Source organism: Schistocerca cancellata, chromosome 2, assembly GCF_023864275.1.
Source record: "Schistocerca cancellata isolate TAMUIC-IGC-003103 chromosome 2, iqSchCanc2.1, whole genome shotgun sequence".
Classification (NCBI taxonomy): domain Eukaryota; kingdom Metazoa; phylum Arthropoda; class Insecta; order Orthoptera; family Acrididae; genus Schistocerca; species Schistocerca cancellata.
In genome coordinates this window covers 171,821,131-171,835,276 of record NC_064627.1, presented here as the reverse complement: position 1 = coordinate 171,835,276, position 14,146 = coordinate 171,821,131, and the positions used below count along the sequence as shown (strand labels likewise).

The window sequence follows — 14,146 nt, the reverse complement described above, 5'->3', positions numbered from 1 at the left end:
CCTACTCCGGCCTCGGAGTACCACTGTCGACCACTTCTACAACAAATTCCAAACCTCCCCCACATCCCCTCATAGCTGACAAACCCTGTCTCCTAAATCTACATTTACCCCACCCTCCAAAACTCACTCCCACCACCACCACCACCACCACCACCACCACCAGAATCCAGACCCTAAACAGACGGGTCAATCCATACCAAGTGGCCCAAGGAAAAAAAAATACATATATAATTGGTTGCTTGTCCATCTCAGAAAAATTTTGTATTTGCTGGGTGAATTCCCCAATGTTTAGTAGTCATAAAAATATTTTTTTAAAAAAAATTGTTGTTTATCATTTTTAAATGGTGGCCATATTTGTGCCAGATCACATGCATTTTTTCGTATTTGCAAGCATCTACATTTTTTACAATTATTCAGTAGTGGATTGTCCTAAGCCTTTCAGATAAAATGCATTTAGTTCAACACACTCTGAGCTACAAATTAACATTATCATCACTTAGCTGAATGTATTCTTTAATATATTTTTAATAGTTCAAATTTATCAGGCACAAATTAAAAAAAAACAATTTTTGAACAGTAGTTTTCCAAAGAAAGATTAATTTCTCAGCTTTAATATTTTTTTCTGCTGTTACGCTGTATAGTATAGTTACTTTTTATAGAGTATCAATGGTGAGCAGCTTACACTTTAAAAAATACACTATTTTAAAAAATGGATTTTTTGTAATTTTTCCATTTTGTGGCCTGCAATATCTTTGTTGAGGTCCAAATAAAAATCTGAAAATTTCAGAGTTAATAGACATTTATGATATCAAACTTCAGTATAAATTTCAACTTTGAGATTTAATTGGAAGTTGTTACAGTATATAATTTAATCATATGTATGATTACTTACTTTTTTAATTGAAAATAAGCCTACTAAGTACATTATATTGTTCTCTTGTTATTTTTTTTTCAGCACATTGCTCATTGAACATTTCAGAAATTTGTTCACTCAGTTTGGGTGTTAGATTATAAGTTTGCCCAGTCATAGCTGTAAATTCCATGGGAGACAGCTTGCTTAGTACATTTTTAAGTGGCATCCAAACTTGATCCTTCTCATTTTTTTAAAAAAAGGTGTGCTTGGTCCTGGAGAGTGATAAAATACAACATGTACATCTTGGTTTTGAGAGTCAATATTATGAACTTCGCCAACCCACCACTGTTCATCATATACACAAGCCACTATGTCTTTATTGTGAAGAACCAGTTGTACAAGTTTTCCACACAAGTTCACTATCAGGCGAAGTTGATGTGATCGTACACTTCAGTAAGTTTTGTGAATGGGGTACAAAACAATGAAAAGATTGAGTGCCTTTAATCTTCTGACAAGTGTTGTACATTTACTTCAGGACACTGTCATAGACTTCTTGTATTTCCTCACATTGTACAAAAACATAGGTAATTCCTTTGATACATTTTTTACAGAGTTCAAACATGTCTTGAGGTGTTATGATTGTCATTGGTCCACTGCAGACTTGTTTTTGTGACAGCTTGCTTTGTTGTACCCCCGACACCATCACAGGCGTTCTTCCCATGGCATGAAATGAATGAGTAAAAAGTGTCATTCTACGTCAAACCCAAAATCTCCTTTATGAAAGGAGATGTTAATAAAATTGTTTTTGTTTTCATATTGACTTGCTGCGCCATCTGAAAAGTAAATTTTTTTTTAAATGGAAGGGTGCTGCTGTGTAATGTGATTTGTTAATTTCAGTTGAAAAATGTGCACTGCTGTAGTGTTGTGTTCAAGGTAGTCACTTATGACACAAAAGCTGTGGCCCATTAGTTTATCTTCATCTTTATAATAGAATACAAATGGATGAACTGTGGCCTGTTTGTTTACCCAGTGGTGCCCTTGTACTTCATCTTGAACAACAAAGGAATAATTTTCCGAAAAGTCAGCAACAACTAAGCTTTCATCAGCTGCCAAGGTTTGCTTTTTATCTTTCAAAAATTTACTTTGAGCCTTTGCAATAAAATGATGCATTTTCAGATTTTCAAGGTTAGCCACCAACACTTCAAAAACTCTTTTCGTGATTTTATGGCTGTCACCATTTCAGTTCTGTCTTGTGTCACCCATTGTTTGTATTTTATATTGTCAGGCATCAAATCATCTTCTTCGGATTCTTCAAACATGTCAGGTAAGGCTTGTTTGCCTGGACAATCTTTACATTTCCCCTTGATCATACAATTGTAACTGTCAATATTGCATACCATAACTTCCAAAAAGGTCTTGGCCCCATCTATTATCAACTTTACTTTCTGATGATACAAACAAACACAAACATTATGGGTGCCAGATGCACCTGCAACAATACACCATCTTTGTCTCAACTCGCAAAACTTTGGTCTTCCAATTTTAATGTCAGGATTTTCTTTTTTAAATTCAGTGAACAGTTCATTTAAATTACACAATATTAACCATTTTTGTTTTTGAATCTTAGAACCATTTTCTTTCACAGAAACACAGTCTTTTTTGCCAGACATCAAATGGCTGTTATTGTCATCGTCATAATACTTAATAACTTTATTGTTTGTGTTTTCATCTACCAAGTTAGATGCACTTTTCTTTTGTACTGCTGGTAAAATTCCCTGTTCTTTTACTAATTGCCTTGTTAACTTAACAAGTCGTTCTGACACATTAAATTCATCACTAACGTTTGCTAGACTCAAAGAATTCGCCAGTAAACTGATATCTTAATTTTATCCTCTTTGTTTGAAGTACTGCGTTTAGTTTTTAGTTTTTCTATCAAATCATCATATTCGGTTGGTGAAGTTTTAGAACTTCCATCTTTCTTAGTACATATTGTATTTTGAAATGAAACTTCCAAATTCTTTTCGACTGTAGCTGCCACTTTCTCAATTTTTGTATTAAAGGCACTTGGTCTTTTATCTTGACTTGGTTTTCTAATTTTACTAGTAGGCGATATACCCAGGATTTCACAAGCTGTATCTACTTTTTTAATGGTTGCTGATAAGTCACAAAATTCTGTGTCTGAGGTTTCACTTATCTTTCTCTTGTGAATTATAAATATCTTAGAATAACATGTTGGACACAATGATTTTCCTGGTATGAGATTGACGAAAGGGATTTTATTTTTAGAATAATGAGCACATTTTATTTCTTGCGGACCTTGTGTTATAGGTTTCTTAGGTTTCTCAAAAGGCTCCATGCAGGACTAACCAAAAAGGTGATGAAATTTTTTTAAGTATTTCCTTTCTTGGTACTTGCATGTTGATTTGACCTCTGGGCCGACTCGTACGTAAAACAACACTTTTTCTTCTTCACTGTAATCTTTGATTAAAGTAATGTCTTTAGGATACACTCCTTACACACTTTTATGACAGGCTTCATTAATAACAACACCAATAGAACACTGAGACCCACTTTTCAACTGCACACTTCAAGAACTTCAGCTAAATAAGTGTGAGTAGACAATTGTTGGTGTAAGGGGGAAGACAACAATCAGACTTGTATAGGCTTGCAGATGCAATTGTTAGCCTGCTGAAACTATTACCAGAGCTTTGTTTCGACAAATAATATTTAGCTAGTGTAATGTGGTGTGTTACATTATGCAATTGGTATACTTCATTTGATTAGCCTACCAGATATCGCAGATGTTAAAAAATGTATTTTTGACCCGTGTTTGTAATCTTTTTTCCATAACTTCCAATTGAATCTCAAAGTTGAAATTTATACTGAAGTTTGATATCATAAAGGTCTATTAACCCTGAAATTTTCAGATTTTTACTTGGACCCCAACAAAGATATTGCAGGCCCCAAAATGGAAAAATTGCAAAAAATCCATTTTTTAAAATAGTGAATTTTTTTTAAGTGTAAGCTGCTCACCATTGATACTCTATGAAAAGTAACTATACTATACAGCGCGATAGCAGAAAAAGTATTAAAGCTGAGAAATTAATCTTTCTTCGTAAAACTACTGTTCAAAAATTGTTTTTTTTTAATTTGTACCTGATTAATTTGAACTATTAAAAATATATTAAAGAATACATTCAGCTAAGTGATAATAATGTTAATTTGTAGCTCAGAGTGTGTTGAACTAAATGCATTTTATCTGAAAGGCTTAGGACAATCCACTACTGAATAATTGTAAAAAAATTAGATGCTTACTTGCATGTGGTTTGGAACAAAATGGCCACCATTTAAAAATAATAAACAATAATTTAAAAAAAAAAAATTTTATGACTACTAAACATTGGGGAATTCACCCAGCAAATATAAAATTTTTCTGAGATGGTCAAGCAACCAATTATTTTTTTTTTTTCTTGGGCCACTTGGTATGGATTGACCCAGACCCGAAACACAATCATGAACCTTTCTTCCAGAAGCTTTAGCCCCACAGAAATATCAGTCCTTTCCAAAGGCCTCACCTATTGCCCCACTCCCAGATTCAATAATACAGGATGTGTTAAAGACTTTCTCCCCCCTCCCCCCCCCCCTGTCCCTACAGTGGAAACACTTTTTCGCCACCAACCCTACCAATCAGACCCAATCAAAGTCCAATGTTGAACCCTGCCTGATTCAGTTCACTCCTCCATCCAACCATGATCCACCCCCATAGCTCCCAAATCATCCCCTGTTAACTTTCGGAGAATTTCTTAACTTCGAACCTTGCCTCAGTATCATTCCCCAAATATCTCAACATGCAAACTAACCTTACATCCACAGAAAGAACTGCAGTCCACCATCTAAAAACAGATCCTGACCTTAAAATCCTACCTGCGGTAAAAGGCTTCACCACTGTTGTTTTGAATCACTAGGATTACCTGCCAGAATGATTCCACCAGCTGTCAAATATATCCACCTACAAACCCTGTCACAACGAGCCCATTCCTGAAATCAAGCATCATCTCCAATCACCCCTCAAATCCTTAGGTGCGTCCCAGTACCTAAAGTCCATAAACCCAACCACCCAGGACACCCAATTGTGGCTGGTTACTGTGCCACCACTGAGAGAATCTCTGCTCTTGTAGACCAAAACCTTCAACCTATTACCCGAAACCTACCTTCCTGTATAAATCTTATACAAAAGATACCAACCATTTCCTCCACCAACTCTCCACTGTTCCTGTTCCTGTCCGTGTCCCTTTACCACACGGTGCCCTGCTCATCACTATTGATGCCGCCTCCCTTTACAAAAACATCCCTAATGCCTATGGTCTTACTGCTATTGAACACTACCTTTCCCAACGCCAGACTGATTCCAAACCAACAGCCTCCTTCCTGGTTGCCATGACCAACTGTATCCTCGCCCACAATTACTTCTCCTTTGAAGGCATTACCTACAAACAAACTCAAGGGACGGCTGTGGGCACCCATAAGGCACCATCCTAGGCCAACCTGTTCATGGGCCAACCAGAGGAATCCTTCCTAAACACCGATAATCCTGAAACCCTCACCTGGTACGTATTCATTGATGACAATCTTTGTGATCTGGATCAAGGGTGAGGACACCTTATCACATTCCTCCAGAACCTAAACAGCTTCCCCCCCCCCCCCCCCCCCCCATTTGCTTCGCCTGGTCCTACTCCTAGATTTTGACCTTCACCTCAAAGATGGCTACATTAGTACCTCCGTCCATATCAAACCTACTAACCACCAGCAATACCTGCATTTTGACAGCCCCCACCTGCTCCATACCAAGAAGTCCCTTCCACACTGCCTAGCCACTCATGGTCATCACATCTGCAGAGATAAGTGGTTCCTCTTGAAACATACCGAGGATGTCACTGAAGTCTTCACAGCCCATTATTATCCTCCCAACCTTGAACAAAAACAAATCTCCCGTACCTTATCTTTCCAATTACCCACCACCTCCCAAAGTCTCACTGCCGGACACAGAGGAGCGTTCCCCTCATAACTCAGTAGCACCCAAGACTGGAGCAATTGAATTACATTCTCCGCCAGGTTTCACTATCTCTCGTCAAGCCCTGAAATGAGAAATGTCCTGCCCACTATCCTTCCTTCCCACCCCTTGCCACAGTTGTATTCCGCCGTCCACTGAATGTGCATAATATACTTGTCCATCCCTACACGACCCCTGCTCCCAATCCTCTACCTCATGGCTCATATCCCTGTAATAAACTTAGATGCTAGACCTGTCCAATACATCCTCCCACCACCACCTACTCCATTCTGGTCATGAACATCACCTATCACATCGAAGGGAGGGCTACCAGTGAAACCAATCATGTGATCTACAAGCTAAGCTTCAACCACTGTACTGCATTCTATGTGGGCATGACAACCAACAAGGCGTCTGTCCGCATGAATGGCCACCAATAAATTGTGGCCAAGAAAGAAGTGGACCATCCTGTTGCAGAACACGCTGCACAACACGTCATCCTTCATTTCAATGACTGTTTCACAGCCTGTGCCATGTTGATCCTTCCCACCAACACCTTTTCTGAATTATGCACAGGGGAACTTTGCTTGCAATATATCGTATGTTCCCATAACCCTCTTGGCACTCCATCATGCATTGGTGCTGCTGCTCTCAGTGTGGGTTCAGTTGCCAGAGACTGCAGTCATGTGCATGAGATGCTGTGTGTGTGTGTGTTTTCGACGAAGGCCTTGCTGGCCAAATGCTTATTTGCGACAGTCTTTTTGACGTGTCTATCTGCGACTCAGCATCTCCGCTATATGCTGTGTGGAAACTTTCCTTCCATAATATTGTTATTGGATCATTAAGATAAGATTTAAGAAATTAGGGCTCATGTGGAGGCATATAGACAGTCGATTTTCCCTTGCTCTATTTGCGAGTGGAACAGGAGAGGAAGTGACTAGTAGTGGTGTGGGGTACCCTCCACCACGTGCCGTAAAGTGGATTGCAAAGTATCTGTGTAGATGTAGTTGCATATAAGTAGATAAGCCATAAAAATGACATTCCTCTTTCCTTTTAAAACTCACTGCAATGAAGATAATGAAACAGCACATGGTTGTGTATACAATTTGCATTTAAAATTATATAAAAGTAGAAAGAATGTATGTGGAAGAAAAAATTTGACCAATGGTTTAAATTCCCTTATATCTTAGTTCAGACTGATAGTGAGAAATAAAAGAAAACAATATTTTCACAGTGCAGCATTTTTTTCCTTGCTATTGGTTTAACTGAAAATCTATATTTCATTGTTTAAAAAAATATATAGCCTGTGTCCATCAGAATGTTAGTAGAGTATTGTGTAACAATTTTAAATAAAATGGTCAAAAACTTTGCAAGATTTTTGCTAATGTTTCCCCCTTATGTATTAGCTGTATATTCATGTACCATGTGTATTAAAAAATATGTAACTTACGTCTATCTGAGCATTTGAGTAATGTGTAAAAAAATTTGAAGTAAATTGGTCATGAACGTTTTGAGATTTTCGGTAACAATGTTATACTTGTCTTTGTATAGTAGTACAGATTAAAATTATTAAATTTCCATGACTGAAGATACAGAGGTTCTTGGTTTAGTCCATGGTGTTGTACAGTAATTGCGAAAAGAAATGTACTTTGCATTCACCAGTAGAGTGCAATGTGTTAGATGAGTACTTGGCCATAACCAGGTCAAAACAAATATGTGTAGGAGAAGGGAAAGCTTAATTACTGGGTTGTAAAAAAGTACCTGAAGTGAATGTAATGACTGAAACAGCAGCTATTGACGAAGAACAGTTAACAGCACAGACACAGTGGAAACATATTGCAGTTCAGATGGAACTGAATAGGAATATGCTGTTGGTGCTGAACAAAGGGATTTTTCTTATTTGTGATTTACCTATTTAGATTCTGTTACTAGCCGATTTGATTTGAACAGGAGTCTTAATGTCAGCTGTATTACGGGAGTTGGACAAAATATAGAAACACATGCTTGAACATAAATCCAGATGCTAGCAAGCCTGCAGGGTGCACTGTTACATTTGACCACAAATTGGACCTATACAGTATTCTCAACACATCATGTTCAGAACCATGTTCTTTGTTACTGTGAGTGCATTATGTCAGGGCTACGTGAATTTCAGTGTGAGCAAATTGTTGCTATTAATATGATGGGTACTTCCATAGCCAAGATAGCCAAAGTGTTTGATGTTTCAAGAGACACTGTATCAAAGATTTATACTGCTTACAAGGAAAGCAGAAAAATATCTGCCAAGTCACAATGTGGATGAAAGTGTGTGTTCAGTGACTGTGACAGATGATAATTGAAGAAAAAAGTAACAGGCTGACAGCTGCAAAAGTCACTGCTGAACTCAGACCCTGTCAGCACCAGAAAACGAAGGGAGCTCCAGAAGTGGGGAATTATAGGGTGAGGTAAAATTCCAAAACAACTCATCAGTAATGCAAATGCTCATAACAGGAGAACTTGAATGTGAAACCATAAAACTGGACTATGGAGCAGTGAAAGAAAGTCATTTAGTCAGATTAATCTTGTTTCACACTGTTTCCAGCTTCTGGCAGAGTTAATGACCCCAAGAATGAAACATGGCGGGAGTTCGGTTGCTGTGCATGGTCATATTACTATCAATGATTATGTGACTATTTTGACTGATAAGTCCATTCCATGGTGATGCTACAGTCAAAGACCACATGGCCCTATTCACACAGTTCACAACATCCAGCACTGGTTTTGTGAGTGTGAGCATGATTTATTTATTTATTTATTTATTTCTTGTTCCGTAGATCCAGTTAGTGAGTCAATCACAAGGATATGGAACGTGTCAAATTGTACAGGTTTCAATTTAAACTTACAATAAATACAAGGGCAATTCAGTTGTCACATCTACTGTGTGGCCACCATTGTCACCTCTACTTCGGAAAGAAGGGTGCCTGGTTGCTATCCACCTCAATTGCCATCACCTGGGCATGCCAGTATTTTGTAGGAAGAATGATGTAAGATTTGCTTGAAAACCCTACAGGGCCTGTATTTATTCATTCCAAGATGACTGGAAGCCATTTTGAACGCCATAGGGTTTCCTGCACAGAGTTAAGGGTGGTAACGTGTCGTGTTTGTGGTATTTCCATTGTTTTTGTCTGTCCCTGTAACAGGTTGTTCAGTTTATATTACAATGTCTCCTGTTAGGTATTTTTTTGTTCTTACCTCCAGTGAAACTGAAGAGTATTCTAAGTATCTTTTCTGTCACGCCTTGACTATTTTCTCAAATTTCCTTCTTATACTGTTTTTCTTCAGAAATAGAAATAATAATAATAATAATAATAATAATCCCCGTGGAGGCCCGGGAGAATAGGCCTCCGGTATGTTCTGCCAGTCGTAAAAGGCGACGAAAAGAACAAACCACTAATAGGGCTAACCCCCCTTTTAGTGTGATTACTTGGTTCAGGACAGAACTAAAGAAGCCTCGGACAAGTGCCGTCATGGTCGAGGACCCTATGCCCGCCCACAATGGTAACGACACTGCTAGCCAACTGGAAAATGATTTAAATCCAAATAGAGGTTTTTTGCAGGATATGCTTCCTGCAACCACCCTAGAAGGAAAACAAAGACAGAGGATGAGATGGTCAGATGAAGTTAATCGACACCTCATGTTCTGTTATTACCAAGCAACAAACCGAGGAACCAACACAACTGGATACAGATCACAAGTATACACAACATTTATTACCAGATACCCGGAATTAAAATTTTTAACAGAACGACGACTAGCTGATCAGATCCGTGTAATAATAAAAAAAAATAACAGGATACCCCAGCCAGAATTAGAAAACATCAAACAACAAGTACAACAAATACTGGAACAAAATAATGTGCAATTAGAAGAAGAAGAAAATACAGTAATGGACTCAAACATCCCAGAGAAAACAAACAAAGAACAAAACGCGTCAATTAAACAATAATGGGAAAACGAAATCTTCAGACAGCCACGAGAACAAGCACAAATAGAACGTGAAGTGACACACATGTTAGATATAGAAGAAAAATTTCAGTTGACATATATAGAATACAAAGACACAAATACAGACATTAGACCATTCTTGCATAGACCACCAAATAACCCACAAGTCGAAACAACAATAAAAACTATCAACACAATCATACTCAACAAAATAAATGAAAATACAACTATGGAAGAGTTACAATTACTGGGTTATGTAGGAGCACTCACTTCACTAAATATACACACTAGGCAGAGATCAGAACCAACCAACACACAGAAGAAACCCACAAAACCAGCATGGCAACACAGACTACAGATCAGAATAGAAAAACTGAGAAAAGACATCGGACAGCTAACACAATTTATAAGAAATGAAATGTCAGACAAAAAACGGAAAAGGTTAGGTAAAATCTCACAACAAGAAGCAATAGAGCAATTAGATGAAAAGAAGCAGAAATTACAAGCATTGGCCAAACGACTTAGAAGATACAAAAAAAGTGAAAATAGAAGGAAACAAAACCAAACATTCAACACAAACCAAAAGAAATTTTACCAGACAATAGATAACACACACATTAAAATAGACAATCCACCAAGCATAACAGACATGGAACACTTCTGGAGCAACATATGGTCAAACCCGATACAACATAACAGGCATGCACTGTGGAAACAAGCAGAAACAGACACATACAAGATGATACCACAAATGCCTGAAGTGATAATTTTGCAACATGAAGTCACCCGAGCAATTAATTCTACGCACAATTGGGAAGCCCCTGGAAATGATAAAATAGCAAATTTCTGGCTAAAGAAATTCACCTCAACACATTCACATCTCACTAAATTATTTAACAGTTACATTGCAGACCCATACACATTCCCTGATACACTTACACATGGAATAACCTATCTGAAACCTAAAGATCAAGCAGACACAGCAAACCCAGCTAAATATCGCCCCATAACATGCCTACCAACAATCTACAAAATATTAACTTCAGTCATTACACAGAAATTAATGACACATACAACACAGAACAAAATTATAAATGAAGAACAAAAAGGCTGCTGCAAAGGAGCACGAGGATGTAAAGAGCAACTGATAATAGATGCAGAGGTGACATATCAAGCTAAAACTAAACAAAGGTCGCTACACTATGCATACATTGATTACCAAAAAGCTTTTGATAGTGTACCCCACTCATGGTTACTACAGATATTGGAAATATACAAAGTAGATCCTAAATTAATGCAGTTCCCAAACATAGTAATGAAAAACTGGAAAACCACACATAATATCCAAACAAATTCAGATAATATCACATCACAGCCAATACAGATTAAGTGTGGAATATACCAAGGAGACTCATTAAGCCCTTTCTGGTTCTGTCTTGCTCTGAACCCACTATCCAACATGCTAAATAATACAAATTATGGATATAATATTACTGGAACATACCCACACAAAATCACACATTTGCTATACATGGATGATCTAAAGCTACTGGCAGCAACCAATCAACAACTCAACCAATTACTAAAGATAACAGAAGTATTCAGCAATGATATAAATATGGCTTTTGGAACAGACAAATGTAAGAAAAATAGCATAGTCAAGGGAAAACACACTAAACAAGAAGATTACATATTGGATAACCACAGTGACTCCATAGAAGCGATGGAAAAAACAGATGCCTATAAATATCTAGGATACAGACAAAAAATAGGAATAGATAATACAAATATTAAAGAAGAACTAAAAGAAAAATATAGACAAAGACTAACAAAAATACTGAAAACAGAATTGACACCAAGAAACAAAACAAAAGCTATAAATACTTATGCTATACCAATATTGACCTACTCATTTGGAGTAGTGAAATGGAGTAACACAGACCTAGAAGCACTCAGTACACTTACACGATCACAATGCTACAAATATAGAATACATCACATACATTCAGCTACAGAAAGATTCACATTAAACAGAAAGGAAGGAGGAAGGGGATTCATTGACATAAGAAACCTACATTATGGACAGGTAGACAATTTAAGAAAATTCTTTCTAGAACAAGCAGGAACTAGCAAAATACACAAGCAATCGCTCATATAAATACATCGGCTACACCACTGCAATTTCATAACCACTTCTACAACCCTTTAGATCACATAACATCAACAGATACGAAGAAAGTAAATTGGAAAAAGAAAACGCTACATGGCAAGCACCCATATCATCTAACACAGCCACACATCAAGACGCATCCAACACATGGCTAAGAAAAGGCAATATATACAGTGAGAAGGAAGGATTCATGATTGCAATACAGGATCAAACAATAAACACCAGATATTACAGCAAGCATATTATTAAAGATCCCAATACCACAACAGATAAATGCAGACTTTGCAAACAACAAATAGAAACAGTAGATCACATCACAAGTGGATGTACAATACTAGCAAATACAGAATACCCCAGAAGACATGACAATGTAGCAAAAATAATACATCAACAGCTTGCATTACAACATAAACTTATAAAACAACACGTTCCCACATACAAGTATGCACCACAAAATGTACTGGAGAATGATGAATACAAATTATACTGGAACAGAACCATTATAACAGATAAAACAACACCACATAACAAACCTGACATCATACTCACCAATAAAAAGAAGAAAGTAACACAACTAATCGAAATATCCATACCCAATACAACAAATATACAAAAGAAAACAGGAGAAAAAATTGAAAAATATGTCCAACTGGCTGAGGAAGTCAAGGACATGTGGCATCAGGATAAAGTTGACATTATACCAATTATACTATCAACTACAGGAGTCATACCACACAATATCCTCCAGTACATCAATGCAATACAGCTACATCCAAACTTATATATACAATTACAGAAATCCGTAATTATTGATACATGTTCAATAACCTGAAAGTTCCTAAATGCAATGTAACATATACTGTACAGTTAAAAGGAAGTCACGCTTGATCAAGGTCTGCGTCACTTTTATTTTTGACCAGACATAATGTCTGAGAAAAGAAAGAATAATAATAATAATAATAATAATAATAATAATAACAACAACAATAATGGTTCATATGGGTCCTTGTTGCATTGCTACTTCTTGTTATTGTGACCAGTAGATTATTCTGAAAACCCTTATTTCCATGTTCTGCTCTTTTTTTGATTGTTTAACAACCCACAGATATCACAGCTTCATTTTGTTGATGTCTTTGTTAGTTCTTTGACATATGTATGTAAACATTGCTGAGAGAACCCTGGGCATTGGTTTTGTGGTGTAATACTAAGCTGCCGAGAATTCTTCTGTGTTGTATGGCCGTGGTCCATGGATCCAGTGCCATACAACCTGGAAGAATTCTCGGCAGCTGAAACATCCAGTCGTGAAAGCCTTCATTGTATGGTAACACTTTAGCTTCAATAGCATCTTCAGTTTATCAAAGACTTCTCTGCATCATTAATCATAAAGAATACAGATATGTTTTGTAAAATGAAACTGTTTCTACTTTTAATTGTAAGGACGAGGATATTGTATTATGCCCATATTATTATTTTGCACAGTAATAATGTTCTAAGAAAATGAGAGATACATTTTGACTTGGTGTTGTTTTATAGATAGTTAATGTATGTTACTGAAAGTATTTTAATGGTGTAAATACAAGCTATTGTATTTTGTTGTTGAAGATGTGTTGCTGAGAGGCCTTTTTACTTGACCTCAACTTCAGAGGAATTAATGTGTGTGACAGATACTTTAATAGTATCTGAGAAAAGGCATGAGAAAGATGAAGATGACTTTTACTTGGTTGAAAGGTTAACCAGCAATGCCTGTTGCTTTTGTCCTTCAGGTTAGTGTCCTTTTATTTGCCCAGAATAGCAATTATTTATTTGATACATGAACAAACAAATAGCTGTGTAGAAATGCTGTACATCGGCTACTTAAAACTGAAATTTTGTTTCATTCATGAATCATAGCACATCTAGTTCGATGTATTCTTGCCTTAGAATTGAGATATTTGTGAGACTTGGAGGAATATTCATCTTTGACAACTTCAAAAGTCTTCATTGTGCCTTGCATCCTTCAAAGTAATTGTGGGCTTGTCATTCTCACAGTTTTCTATTTACCTCCTGTGATATGTTTGTTTATTGTTGGGACTGCTTATTACGAGATAT

At 36.9% G+C, this 14,146-nt stretch overlaps 1 protein-coding gene across 1 annotated transcript in view; it reads left to right on the top strand.

Moving 5' to 3' along the window:
• The window catches only part of LOC126161492 (uncharacterized), a 307,720-nt gene that overhangs the window by 189,991 nt on the left and 103,583 nt on the right, over positions 1 to 14,146 (top strand). The window contains exon 15 of the mRNA XM_049917389.1: positions 13,661 to 13,821. Within this exon, the coding sequence (XP_049773346.1) occupies positions 13,661 to 13,821 (161 nt within the window). The remainder of the gene's footprint in view (positions 1 to 13,660; positions 13,822 to 14,146) is intronic.